Source organism: Erythrolamprus reginae, chromosome 1 (genome assembly GCF_031021105.1).
Source record: "Erythrolamprus reginae isolate rEryReg1 chromosome 1, rEryReg1.hap1, whole genome shotgun sequence".
Lineage (NCBI taxonomy): Eukaryota > Metazoa > Chordata > Lepidosauria > Squamata > Dipsadidae > Erythrolamprus > Erythrolamprus reginae.
In genome coordinates, this window is record NC_091950.1 from 370,008,819 (window position 1) to 370,022,141 (window position 13,323).

At 40.1% G+C, this 13,323-nt stretch overlaps 1 protein-coding gene across 1 annotated transcript in view; it reads right to left on the minus strand.

Annotated features, from left to right (window-relative positions):
- Positions 1-705: 705 nt before the first annotated feature.
- Positions 706-13,323, minus strand: part of LRPPRC (leucine rich pentatricopeptide repeat containing) — a 124,113-nt gene continuing 111,495 nt past the window's right edge. Inside the window, exons 34-37 of the mRNA XM_070734536.1 lie at positions 9,018-9,092; positions 6,720-6,804; positions 3,331-3,473; positions 706-876 (exon numbers count right to left, since the gene is read on the minus strand). Of these exons, the coding sequence (XP_070590637.1) occupies positions 808-876; positions 3,331-3,473; positions 6,720-6,804; positions 9,018-9,092 (372 nt within the window). The 3' untranslated portion in view covers positions 706-807. The remainder of the gene's footprint in view (positions 877-3,330; positions 3,474-6,719; positions 6,805-9,017; positions 9,093-13,323) is intronic.

Consider the following 13,323-nt stretch of genomic DNA (forward strand, 5'->3'; position numbering starts at 1 on the left):
TGAATTATTTCTGATTATTTATTTGATTTGTATAACTGCCCAACTCACAATTTTCTGTACCCGTAAAAATAATTACAGAACTTTGCATTAATACAATGGCCATTGATGAAATTTTCAGATTTTCTAAAAGAAACCAACATTTTCAAGGAAATATATACAATACAATACTTCTGAGGATGAAGATTATTTATGGGAATCTCAGCAAATTTTGAACTTTGAAAGAGTAACAGAAATGTGAAATTGAATTGCAGCAGTTGTATCTGGTATAGAAGTATCCTTATTTTACCCCATTTACATGTGAGAAAAGATTGGGAATTCAATTTAAAAAAATAGAATGAATGAAGAGTTTTTAGGGATTAGGAGGATTTTGGAAAAAACTAAAACCCTTTATGTTGGCTGACTATAGCTGTTTTGTCACCCATTATGGTTAATGTTAGTTTTTTGTGCTGGTTCTCCCTTATAATCCAACCACTTAAAAAAAAAAGTCATGCATACATGCACAACTTTATTCTTTGAAGCCAGAATGTTACTGGAATAGATGTGCTGAGTGTAGATAGCAAAATGAATGCATAACAGAAGAAATGAAGAAACATATATACAGCTCACTTCCATATGTAATGTTTGTTAGCAGCAAAAGCAACCTTCAGGGTAAAACTATTGTAAATCTGTGATGGTATATAGAGGTCAGTTACATTACACAGAATGTCCTATTTTTTCACCTTTATTTTATGACAATAACACAGAATTTAAAACAGGCCATTTTACAATAATCACAGTATTTCTAACAGAAATTAATATATAAACAAGTTAATCGTCATCTGATGACTGTGACTCCTTTTCACTCTTTAACTTCTCTGCGTAGAATGTGAAGCTTTCCTACGGTAAAAAAAAAGCAAGAAACAAAAAGAAACTCAAGTGAGAATGCAAATATCCCTTATTTTAACACATATATTTCTGTATATATATATTTCCTCATATTTTCTCTGTAACCGAATATTTGATATATAAAATATTTATATATTTTATATATAAAATATTCAGGGGAGACATGATAGCAGTGTTCCAACATCTCAGGGGTTGCCACAAAGAAGAGGCAGCCAACCTATTCTCCAAAGCACCTGAATGGGTGGAAACTAAACAAGGAGAGAAGTAACTTAGAACTAAGAAAAAAATTCCTGACAGTTAAAACAATTAACCAGTAGAACAGCTTGCCTCCAGAAGTTGTGAATACTCCAACACTAGAAATTTTTAAGATGTTGGATAACCATTTGTCTGAAGCAGTGTAGAGTTTCCTGCCAAAACTGGGTGTTGTACTAGAAGACCTCCAAGGTCCCTTCTAACTCTGTTGCTGTTATTATCTATTCTAACAGCAATGATATTAAAAATATAAGGATATTTAATGGGGAAGTATTGCTATTGTTATAAATTACATACAACTATTTGTTTAACAATAATCAAAATTACAATGGCACTGAAAAAAGTGACTTAGGACCAGCTCTTGAACTTACAACTGTCACAGTGTCCCATGGTCATGTGATCAAAATTTGGGTGCTTGGCAACTTGCATGTACTTACAATGCCTGCAGGGCCATGTGATCACCATTTGTGACATGCCTAACTGACTTCTAACAAGCGTAGTCAATGGGGGAAATTGGATTCACTTAACCACCGCAGTGATTCACTTAACAACCATGGGAAAAAGCTCATACAAAAAAGCTCAAGAAGAGAAAGATTTATAAAGTAAAAGCAATGGTAATTGGGACCAGAATTTCCGCTGCAAAGTGATGTGGCAGCTAAGTGTGAAATCACTTAGCGCATTGCTTAGTGCTGTCATTAAGTGAGGAGCCTCTTTGCAACCTGCTGCTGAATTTGGAACCAACTCCCCCCAGAGATTAGAATTGCCCCCACCCTCCTTGCCTTTCGTAAGCTGCTTAAAACCCACCTCTGCCGCTAGGCATGGGGGAACTGAGATACACTTTCCCCCTAGGCCTTTACAATTTTATGCATGGTATGTCTGTATGTATGATTGGTTTTTATAATAATGGGTTTTTAACTGTTTTTAGTACTGGATTATTGCTATATGCTGTTTTGCTACTGTTGTTAGCCGCCCCGAGTCTGCGGAGAGGGGCGGCATACAAATCCAATAAATAAACAAATAAATAAATAAACAAACAAACAAATAAACAAACAAACAAAAAAATAAATTTCAAAAACATAAATGGGAAAACTTGCAGACAGTCGCAAGTCGCAAGCAGGCCAATGGGGAGTAAGTGGCTGTTGCGTCATGAGTGCAGCTAGCCAGGAATGGCTCTAGTCAGATACTGGAGAATATCCTGGTAACAGTTGCCACATGGGGCAAGTGTTCCCAGGCCACGATGACCAGTGTGGAAGGATGCACAGGTGGCTGCTGTGGTGTGGGTCATGGGCATTTTGTATTCCATAGCCAGGTTCCTCAGAACAAAAAGGGGAAGGATCGGGAACAACCTGGCACCTTCCCCACTTCCTTTGCTTTTGGGGAAACCAGCAGGGGAGGCTACAATTGGAGACCATGCGAACATGGGATAATGCAACCACTCTAGGCATGACATTAGTTGCACTCGGATGTGCCTGGATCACAATTATGTAATCTTATTTTCAGACCTTCTGGGCCTACTGGGAATCAGGAAATAGGCTGTTTCCAGCCTCCAGAGGGGGGGAGAAGGCCGGCCCCTTTTTTTTGTTCTCTCCAGGCTTCAAAGCCTTTCTAAGAGCCTGGGGAGGGTGGAAATGCCCCCCCTCCCCCTGGGAGGTCGGAAACAGCCCATTTGACTTCTGGAAACATGCACCTCTGTCACAATGTGAACTGGTGGGGAAGGTAAGTAGAACCCACCCCTGCAGGGAGCCATTAGGCATATCCTTAGTACCAGTAAGATAATGTAACACACTGAAATATTAGAATTAATTTTAAATGAAACTAATTATGTGGAATGGTGGGGATTTAGAGTAGTGGTAAGTAATGTTTTGTAACTGAATGAATATTTGTTAACTGAGGACTGTATGTAGTAATCAGTTACAATATACATTAGGTCTTACTCTACTAAGCATGCAGTAATCATTTAAAGAGAAATATTCTGCAGATGCATGGTAAACCCATATCCGAGTTTGAATCTTTGACTTAAAAATACAGATTGCCAAAGTTTCTGTTCTCCCATTAATGAGATCTCTCACTGGAATAAAACAGTTAAGTGTTCTCTGGCAAACTTTAATCTGAGCAAAATTATGTATGTTTTATTAAAATTTACAAGCACATAAATCCCTCCCCCCCCCCCGCCAAAAATAACTAAGTACTCACGGGAGGTTCAGTGAAAGGAACAGGTTGTCCATATTCTTTTAGTAGGACTGCCAAACGTTTCAAAGACAGCTCATTTAAGTTTATATTTTTTGCTTTCATTTCTTCATACAGATTTTTACATGAAACTACATCCTTATCCAAGTCTAAAAAAGAAAAGGAAACCAAAGTATTAGTTTTAAATATCTATCTAATCAGCATGCTTTGTGCTCAGAAATATCTAGCTGTACACTTCACAAAGTCAATATGTGGTTTGAAAGAATCCAACAGTCTCAATTTGTTGCTCTACAGCAGGAGCGACAAACTGGCGGCCACTGGGAAGGATGCATCATGTGGAGGCCACACCCACCCCAACTCCACGGAAAAATGTTGTGAAGCATCACACGGCAGCAAAATGACACAATGAGTTTGACATCCATGCTCTACTGTAAAACTACTCATCCCAGTGAAAGAATATTGGATTTCCTAAATCTGAAGTGGGTCTACCAGCAAGAATAAATTAATTGATGTGATTAAACAAAGCTTAAATTTGCTCCTTGATTAATTATTAAAGCTGATTTAGAAAAATCTCTAGTCCCTTGTTCTTACAGTTATTAATCTCAGCTGCAGTAAAGCTTCTACAGAATATAAAATACAAGCCAATCAAAAAAGTATCAGTGGTATTGAGTGCTGCTGCATTCTTTTAAATAGTGATAAGATCGGAATTTGTTAGGAGATGAAGACATTTACAATCCGGGTTAATGATTCCCATTCAAAAAGTAATAAAATGTTCTGCCTTGATCAAAACCAGCAGAGGTTGCTTTTACACAGCAGCTTTCATCCTCAAGCAATTGAGATCTTACCATAACATAGGCTCTACGGAAGTGTCTTTGCAACTCTGGCTTCCAACATAACCCTAGTAACTCCAAAGTTTTCCTACAGAGTTTGTGCAGCAAAACATTTACTATTGTTTCTTTGCTTCTTCATGCAATGAGTGACAGAAACACTAAACAGTGCTTTGGGAAATTATGCTGAACTGATTTGATTTTCATTTAACTTGTGGTATCTGCTTTTCCAACAGGGAATTATTTAACTTAAAAGCCTCCGTTCCACATAGCTGTATGACTCAGATCCCTCCATTTGCCAGGAAGAAACTCCCCACTCACAGCTGCAAGTAGAAGAGTTGCTTTCTAACGGTGGGAGGCTTCAGAATCTGCAGAAAGTGATGGTTTAATAAAGGTATAATAGAAATTGTTAACTTCCCATTCCTTTAAAATGGAAGTATCTATTATATGAAAGAATAGTGAGATTATGTTTAATGGACTGCATAACTGAGACATTTTCTTAGTAATTCTTTATTCTTGGAAGACTAACAATATAAAGAGCTTCTCCTACCTCGCCGCCCACCTACACATATGCATTGAGAACAGGATTGTAGAGAATTAGTCTGGATGAAAAACAGAATGACTATCTATTGGTTTTGCTGCCTTTGTTGGAGGTCTGATTCGTATAAATCACGATCTGGGGAATTTAAGCAACCCTGATTTACTTCAAAATCGAATGGTTTTCAGCCCTTGTAACACCCCTCCGCATTTCGGTTTCATGAGGTGGTACTACATTTTTAAAAACACCAAAATATCATAACATCCAATCCCAAAAGTGCTTTTTCAAGAAGCAACTGGGCTTTCTGGGTATTTTTAAAAGATGTTTCCCTTCTTATCCAAGAAGCTTCTCCAGCTTTTAGAAGAATGAGAAGCGAAACATCTTGAAAGATAAACCAGAAAGTTCCAGCTGCCTCTTGAAAAAGCATCTTTGGGATAATCATGACATTGATAACCAAGAATCTCCAGAAACATAACGTCCAATATTTCTGAAAGCATGTCATCTTGCATGTGTGTTTAGAAATGGAATACTAGTAAGTAATGCTTGAGATAGCAGAGAATTCTAATGCTTTACAGTGAAAAAAGGTCATTGTCAAAATAGGGCTATCAAATTGCTGATAGTATTTGACTCAAAATATACCATTAAAATGGGTGAAATGGGCTGGTTCACCCAAACTGTTAGTAACAAATACAGTGATACCTCGTCTTACAAACCCCTCGTCATACAAACTTTTCGAGATACAAACCTGGGGTTTAAGATTTTTTTGCCTCTTCTTCCAAGCTATTTTCACCTTACAAACCCAAGCCACCGCCACTGGGATGCCCCACCTCCGGACTTCTGTTGCCAGCAAAGCGCCCGTTTTTGTGCTGCTGGGATTCCCCTGAGGCTCCCCTCCCTGGGAAACACCACCTCGGGACTTCCATGTTTTTGCGATGCTACAAGGGAATCCCAGCAGTGCAAAAATGGGCGCTTCGCTGGCAAAGGAAGTCCGGAGGTGGGGTTTCCCAGCGAGGGAAGCCTCAGAGAAATTGCAGCATCACAAAAACACAGAAGTCCGGAGGTGGGGTTTCGAGGACTTCCGTGTTTTTGCAATGCTGCAATTTCACCGAGGCTCCCCTCGCTGGGAAACCCCACCTCCGGACTTCTGTTGCAAGCAAAGCACCTGTTTTTGCACTGCTGGGATTCCCCTGCAGCATCACAAAAACACGGAAGTCCAGAGGTGGGGTTTCCCATGGAAGGGAGCCTCAGGGAAATCCCAGCAGTGCAAAAACGGGCGCTTCGGCTGGCAAAAGGGGTGAGTTTTGGGCTTGCACGCACTAATCGCTTTTCCATTGATTCCTATGGGAAACATTGTTTCGTCTTACAAACTTTTCACCTTAGAAACCTCGTCCCAGAACCAATTAAGTTCGTAAGACGAGGTATCACTGTACTTCCAGTTTTCTGAACCGGTAGTAAGTTTAAAAAAAAGGATTCTATGATCACGCAGCACAACTGATTGTCACAGCTGATGAACCTTTTAAAAAACTTTTTTAAAAGCCTTAAAAACAAATTTACATATTTGCTGGAAATGTAACTCTGTGAGGTTCCTGCTTTGTTGCAGGGGCCATTTTGTATGAAGTCCAGCTGCTTTTGTATTGTGTGTAAGTCAGTTGTGTAGGAGTCAGTTGTGTAGCTTTTGTGTTATTTTGGTGTAAAGTGAAAAAGTTGGTTTTTGAGCTCTTTATGGCTCTGTGAGGTTCCTGCTTGTTGCAAGGGCCATCCTGTGTGAATGCCAGCTGTTTTTGCATTATGTATGAATCAGTTGTATGGCTTTTGTGTTGTTTGTGTGTGAAGTGTGAAAGTTCATTTCTGAATTCACCTGGTCACATGACCATGAACACAAAGCCATGCCCACTCAGTCACATGGCCACCAAGCTACACACACCAAGCCACACCCACAGAACCGAAAGGGAAAATTTTTAGATTTCACCACTGCATTAAAATGTAGATATGTATACAAAATGTAAATAAACCTAAACATTAAATCTTACAGTAGCTTTTCAGGAGATAGTGGGACAGTTGATCTTGATCTTTGAAATCAGGTATTAGGTTCCATAAAGTCTTGATCTGTTTGCTCTAGAAAAATTACAGGCACAGAATATTAGTGAAATATCTTTCATAAAGATTTAGGGCTAAAGAAGAACAAAAGTGCTAGTTTGAATCCAGAGATGATTTCAGCAGAAAAAGCACAATGTGGACAGCTCATTAAAGAAACCAAGGGGCAAAAATATAGGAAACTACCTTGTATCATTATCATAGTTTATTATAAGCAGTTCTCCAGAATTTCCCACATATTTTTCAAAAATCTATCTGCTAGGGATTTAATCTGCATTCAATATACCGTATTTTTCGCTCTATAAGACGCACCTGCTGATAAGACGCACCTAGATTTTAGAGGAGGAAAATAGAAAAAAAATATTTTGAGCCAAAAAGGGGAGAGGAAGAGAGGAAGGAGTGAAAGAAGGGAGTGAGGGAGGAAAGAAGGGAGGAAGGAAAAGGAAAGCAAGAAATGGAGGGAGGAAAGGAAGGAAGGAAGGAAGGAAGGAAAGAAAGAAAGAAAGAAAGAAAGAGGGAAGGAACAGGAACAGAGGAAGGAAGCAAGGAAACTTATGAAAGGGGAGAGTAAGAGAGGAAGGACTGAAGGGAGGGAGGGAGGGAAGAAGGTAGGAAGGAGAAAGAAAAGAAGAAATAGAGGAAGGGAAGGTAAAAGAGAGAAAGAAAAAGAGCAAGAAAGAAAGCAAGAAAGAGAGAAAGAAAATGAAAGAGAAATAAAAATAGAGAGGGGGAATGAAAGAAATGGAAGGAGGGAAGGAAGGAGAGAAAGCAAGAGAAAGAAAGAAAGCAAGAGAAAGAAAAAAGAATGAAAGAGCAAGAGAGCAAGAGAGAAAAAGAAAGAAAGAAAGAAAGAAAGGCAACTTCAAAGAAAGGCTCACTGAGCATCTCTCACTCTCTCTCTTTCTATCCCTCTTTCTTTCTTTCTCTTCCTTTCTCTCTCTCCTCTTCCTTTATCTCCTCTCTCTCCCTCCCTCTCTTTCTCTCCCCCCTCTCTCCCCCTTTCCCTCTCTCTTTCTCTCTCTCCCTCTCTTGCTATCTCTCCCCCTCTCCCTCTCTCTTTCTCTCCCCCCTTTCCCTCTCTCTTTCTCTCTCTCCCTCTCTTGCTAGCTCTCCCCCCTCTCCCACTCTCTTTCTCCCTCTCCCTCTCTCTCCCCCTCTCTCTTTCTCTCTCTCCCCCTCTCTCTTTCTCTCTCTCCCCCCCTTTCTCTCCCTCTCTCTTTCTCACTATCTTGCTGTCTGTTGCTCTCACTCACTCTCGTTCTCCGTTCTTCTTAGCGGTGACGCGCGCACGCCCTGCCCACCTCACCTTTGCCGAGAGCTCTCAGCAAGGGGGTTGTAGGAGAGGCGGGGCCGGCGGCAAAGGTGATATTCAATGTCGGGGGCGCACGGGCGGTTGCAGGAGTTCCCTATCTCCCTGCTAGCCCACTCGGAATATTCAAAATAAGAAAAACCTTCGCCGGCAAAGGCTTTTCTTATTTTGAATATTCCGAGTGGGCTAGCAGGGAGATAGGGAACGCGCCAACTGCCCGTGCGCCCCCGACATTGAATATCGCCTTCGCCGGCCTCCGCTGACAAAAGCCTTTGCCGGCATTTCCTCTCGGCGCAGCGGCGGGCGGAGAGAAGGAAGGGGGGGCAGCGGCGTCCCTCCTTGCCTTGGCGGGCCGCCCGACCCTCCCCACCTCCTGCAAACGCGGCGGGCGGCGGGGGGAGAGCGAGGAGCCGGTTCCGGCGGGCGCGGGGCTTGGCTGGCTGGCTGGCGTGGGGAGCGCCGCTGGTGGTGAGGAGGGAGACCCTCCTCCGGGAGGGAGGGGGCCAGGCAGCAGCTAGCCAGCCAGCCGGCGGGATGGCGCTTCGGAGTTCGCAGCCTCCCCCCCCCCCTGCCTGCATCTTCGCTCCATAAGACGAGGCTGATTTTTCTTCCTACTTTGGGAGGAAAAAAACTGCGTCTTATGGAGCGAAAAATACGGTATGTGCTTTATCCCCAAGCTACAATGATTCAAGTTGTAAATCATGCATGTTTAATCACTTTAGAATCAAAAGAAAGTAAGATGTTCACTGTTTATATTAAATTGGAATATCTCCCTTTTTCTTTTCTCTTCTTGGATTGAGAAAGTACAATTTTAACATCTCTGTGTGAATGTTCAAATAACGCAAATGCTGACATCAGAACACAATTAAGATGCTAGAAAGAATATGCTAATTATATTCAAAATTTTTGAAAAAAGTTCATATACCTGTCCTTTGATCCTGGATTTCTGTATAATAAAAGCTATGATATAACTCCTTTGTTCACTTATTTCTTTGTTTCTCTTGAAAGAAAGAGGGGAGGGGAGGAGAGAAAAAAAGAAAATTAAATGAGAAAAGTAACTGTAATATCTTCATAAATAAAACACACCTAAGGTGAAAACTTTCAATTAGGAAAGTTCACAATAGCCAATAATATATTATTACTAAAGGCCTTAATGGTCAATCAGTTATTAAAACCCTAGAGAAAGAAACATACATGGGATTCTAAGACCTATTTTTGCTTCTTTTTCTGGGAAATGCTATTCTTGGCATTATAAACATTATGTTTGCTGCAAAGAGAGAAGAAAATGAAGAAATGACTTAACAACCTACAGAAAAGAGATTTAGGACTGTAAAAGAAAGAAAAGGGGGAAGACTATTCTTCTCCAATTATTCTGCCAAGCATTCACAAGTGAGGCAGGGATCATAAGGTTAATTATACATTTAATAAGGTGTCAGAGAGATAACTGCTCGTTTCTTTATAAAAATTAAAATGTACAAAGCAAGTTCTCTTTAAAGTATAATTACCTACACTTACACATACAAAAGGACTGATTTCAATCTCTCTATTTTATAAAAGGCTTTCTCTGCAACAGACAGCCACTGCTCAAGAGACAAAAGTTAAATTCAAAGTTTTTTTTTTTTGACAGACCCGAAAAATCAAGTGTCTGTCCGGTCTCAGAAATTCTATTAAGGAGGGAGAGGGGGGAAAAAACCCAGCAAAGCAAACAATAAAACTAAAACATTGTCTGATTTGCTGCTTTTTAAATTTCTCTCATTTTTGGAAAACTTGAAAAATATAGTGACTTCGCCTCCTGCCAATTGGTCAATGTTAAAATCTCTATTCCCCTTTATTTAGAAGTAGAAATACAGTGATACCTTGTCTTACAAACTTAATTGGTTCCGGGACGAGGTTCTTAAGGTGAAAAGTTTGTAAGACAAAATAATGTTTCCCATAGGAATCAATGGAAAAGCGATTAATGCGTGCAAGCCCAAAACTCAACTCTCTTTTGCCAGCAGAAGCTCCTGTTTTTGCGCTGCTGGGATTCCCCTGAGGCTCCCCTCCAAGGGAAATTCCACCTCCGGACTTCTGTGTTTTTGCAATGCTGCAGGGGAATCCCAGCAGGGGAATCCCAGCATCGCAAAAATGAGCGCTTCGCTGGCTACGGAAGTCCGGAGGTGGGGTTTCCCAGCGAAGGGAGCATCAGTGAAATCCCAGCAGTGCAAAAACACCGAAGTCCTTGAAACCCCACCTCCGGACCTCTGTGTTTTTGCGATGCTGCGATTTCACTGAGGCTCCCCTCGCTGGGAAACCCCACCTCCGGACTTCCATTGCCAGCGAAGTGCCCGTTTTTGCGCTGCTGGGATTCCCCTGCAGCATCACAAAAACACGGAAGTCCAGAGGTGGGTTTCCCATGGAGGGGAGCCTCAGGGGAATCCCAGCATCACAATCCCAGCAGTGCAAAAACGGGCGCTTCAGTGGCAACGGAAGCCCGGAGGCGGGGCGGTGGGTTTGTAAGGTGAAAATAGTTTGTAGGAAGAGGCAAAAAAATCTTAAAACCCGGGTTTGTATCTCGAAAAGTTTGTATGACGAGGCGTTTGTAAGATGAGGCATCACTGTATAAGCAAATCCTATAGATCAGGAATGAGCAATGTTTTAGCAGCTGGGGTGAATTAGGAAAAAAGGGGTTTTAAACCTCTGAGGAAGCAGGACAACATGACCTTGAAGAACCCTTTACCTTTCTTTCGTAACCCTTTAACTCTAGTCTGGGTTTGTGTGGCTGTGTGTGTAAGAGAGAAACGACTTTAATATATGTGCTGTAAGATAGCTTATAACCCTTTTTATAGTTCATTTAAGTTTAAAAGAAAAAGCTAGAAACATATTTATTTACTGCTGAATTTAATCAGCCTAATTTGAGGAGGTTTCAGTAGACAAAAAACTGGAGCTGGGGTATGCATATATCACTGGGTTATCCTTTTGCTACAGATTTCTGTAAAGACACATTCATTCAATAAAATATTAGCAGCAGAGCTCTCCTGATAAGCAGTTGCACAAACTCAAAAGAATTTTGTGATAAACATTAAAACATTTTTTCTTTCTTTTTTGCTCCAAACTTGTAATGGTCAGAGAAAATGTGTCTTTGAGTTTTGTTACCACGATTTAGCAGTAGAGTTAATAGTGGTATGTGTTTTTCGATTCATGGATTACTATCCCTTTTCTGCACCATTCATTCACATATCACAACTTAGGAGATGAAACTATTTCATGAAAGGCACCTTAAAATAAATTGCACGCAATAGCAAAATGCTATTTCTGATTCTAATTCCATGTCTTAATTACATAGTGCATTGTGTATTGAAATAAATGGGTCATCTTTCTTGAGAGATAGTCACAAAATACGGTTCTAGTGACTTTATTTGTGAGTGTCAGCCTTAATGGTATGTGTACATGATTCTGGACCGCCACAACATAATTATGATCTGTGCACCAATTGAGAGATAAAAATATGTGGTCTTCATGGCAGAGTTAGCCACTTCTAATAAGCAATATTTTTTTAAAAAATAAATCCTTTAAAATATATGTAGGATTCCACTATAATTTGGGGCAAAATAAGTGATATTTTTAACCTGAAACCAAAGTTAATGACAGAGGCATATTGCAAATCATTTTAAAAAATCAACTAAACTTTTATAACTCTCAGTGCTAAGACATGAGAAATGTAAGACATATTGTTCAAAACTCCCAAATGGAATTAGTTACAGAAGATCTATATTAATACCATCTCTTAGTGCAGTGTTGGCGAACCTGTGGCACATGTGCAACGAGTGGCATGTGGAGCCATATTGGGGAACATGTGAGCTCAGGTCCAGTGCACATGTGTGTGCTGGCTAGCTAATTTTTGTGCCTTCTGGGCTCACTGGGAGTTGGAAAACAGGCTGTTTCCAGCCTTGGGAGTAGGTGCGGAAGTCCCATTTTTTTTGCTCTCCGAGGCTTCAGAGCCTTTTTAGGAGCCTGGGGAGGTGAATGAATGAATGAATGAATGAATATCCTTAGTACCAGTAAGTGAATGTAACCCACAGAAATATTTGAATTAATTTTATATGAAACGAAAAAATGTTTCACATCTTTATTTTTTTTAAAACAAAACAAAACCCCCACTTCTGATTTTATGACATAACAACGTGTCTTCTAAAACAGGGTTCTCCAACCTTGGCAACTTTAAGACTTGTGGACTTCAACTCCCAGAATTCCTCAGCCAGCTTCCGGGAGTTGAAGTCCACAAGTCTTACAGTTGCCAAGGTTGGAGACCTCTGTCCTAAAATATATCAATGATACAAAGCATGTGTAGCTAACTATCCAATCATCTTCCAAAAAAATGTTTTAAGAACACCACTCCAAATCTGCTCACTTGATTTCCCATGCACAAATCCAAATCATTTCCTTCGAGTAGATATTAAATAAAATTTAACACTCTAAATAAGCTATTCATAATGATAAAGAGGTCCATGGAAAGCAAACACAACTTTTTCAATGACTAAAATTCTTTTAATTTTATAAACAACAGACAAAAGCCTTTTTTTTACCATACATTCCTATTACCTAATCTTCCCAGATGCCGCAAAAAATCCTGATTAGGTGATTTTCTTCCAATAATGATGATGATGATGATAATAATAATAATACAGTAGTACCTCTAGATACGAGTTGCTCTACATGCGAGTATTTCAAGATACGAGCCACGAGGGGAGAGACATTTCTGTTCTAGTTCCGAGCTCAAATTCGGGATACGAGCCGAGCATCCACTAGGTGGCGCAAGAATCCTTGCTTTTGGTTATCTCAGAGGGGAAAAACAACTTGTTCCAGATATGAGTTGCCTCGAGATACAAGCTCCCTTATGGAACGAATTATGCTCATATCTAGGGGTACTACTTTAATAATAATAATAATAATAATAATAATAATAATAATAATAATAATAATAATAATAAAAAAAAAAAACAACAACAACAATAATAATTTATTAGATTTGTATGCCGTCACTCTCCGAAGACCATGTCCCCTTTAAAGTATTTAGCAGCTAAGCAAGAACAAGCACATAAAGCAGTGGTGTTTTTTTAAAATCAGATATTGGAAGCAAGCTTCTGTTTGACAGAGGGAGCTTTATAGCAGCCGGCAATTTGCTGGATCATTGTGGCTGTCTGACTGCCACCTGCTGGGAAAGTCAGCTTGCTGAAGCCTGTTTGTGTACATTC